The 1038-nt window shown below is 46.7% G+C and overlaps 1 protein-coding gene across 1 annotated transcript in view; it reads right to left on the reverse strand.

The window, feature by feature from the left end:
• Positions 1-1038, reverse strand: part of tkfc (triokinase/FMN cyclase) — an 11219-nt gene extending 10181 nt beyond the window's left edge. Inside the window, exons 1-3 of the mRNA XM_005750539.1 lie at positions 939-1038; positions 218-407; positions 35-139 (exon numbers count right to left, since the gene is read on the reverse strand). Coding sequence (XP_005750596.1) covers positions 35-139; positions 218-407; positions 939-944 — 301 coding nt within the window. The 5' untranslated portion in view covers positions 945-1038. The remainder of the gene's footprint in view (positions 1-34; positions 140-217; positions 408-938) is intronic.

The raw sequence follows: 1038 nt of genomic DNA on the forward strand, positions 1-1038 counted from the left end.
ACACACACACACGGAAAACTGAAGGACACATTGCCTGCATTGTGCAAAGAGAGAATGGCAGCAAGGATACTGCCAGGAGGCGGCGATGCAAACACTCCTCCTGCAACAGCCGCCGACAGCATCCCTGCTCCGATATAACCTGAGGATACGAGGAGGAGAAATCAGAGCTGAGGTAATCAGAAGCATCTCATGTTCATGTGTAAAGGAATAGTCTTACCTGCGTGTGCAGGCTCGTGGCCCGACCCCCCTCCAGAGAGGAGGGCCACTTTTCCCTTGAGGTTTTCAAGGTCAGACCGAAGCACAACCCTGTGGCCCTTTAGCAGAGAGAGGCCCCCAGAGGCCCTGACGAGGCCGAGGAGGGCGTCATCCACGCAACTCTCTGCTGAGTTGATTAACTTCTTCTGGGGCTGAAATAGAAAGAGATAAAAAATAAAAAATGGGGAAAAAACCCACATAGAATATGTGTTTTTGATCAGCCTCAAAAGACACAATTGAGATGCCGTTTATCCTCATGCAAGTTACACAACGAGGCATGCGTGCGAATCTGTGGAAATGCCATTCAAATGTCTTAATGATTGAAGTCCAAGAGTTGCCCTCAGCAGGTGGCACAGACACAGTCAAGCAGATCCACGCGGCCTGTGTTTGTGTGTATGCGCGAGTTAAATTAAAGTTGGCAAAAGCTGCACAATTAAACTAAAAACAAACTAAAGTTTTATTTGCAACAACAGCGCAATTAAAATGCTGAGTTTTCACAGCTTGTTCCCGTTATCACTGCATGGACTCTGATCCATGTGCAAAGTGCTGCGGGCTCATCCAGCCTAGCGAACCACTGACAGTTCATGTTAACACAAATTATCAACCGGACAATCTTCACTCGTATTCAAACAGATCGCTTCAAATTGTCTTTATTCTTCTTCTTCTTCTTTTTTTTGTTTTACCTCCATCTTAACTTTTCTCGCTCTCTCACTCTTCCGACAGCAGGCACAATGAGCAGCGTCTGATCCGAAAGCTTTACTCAGACTGACACCTGCAGTCTGA

Source organism: Pundamilia nyererei, unplaced genomic scaffold (assembly GCF_000239375.1).
Source record: "Pundamilia nyererei isolate P.nyererei 1_Seehausen unplaced genomic scaffold, PunNye1.0 scaffold00277, whole genome shotgun sequence".
In the NCBI taxonomy this organism is placed as follows: domain Eukaryota; kingdom Metazoa; phylum Chordata; class Actinopteri; order Cichliformes; family Cichlidae; genus Pundamilia; species Pundamilia nyererei.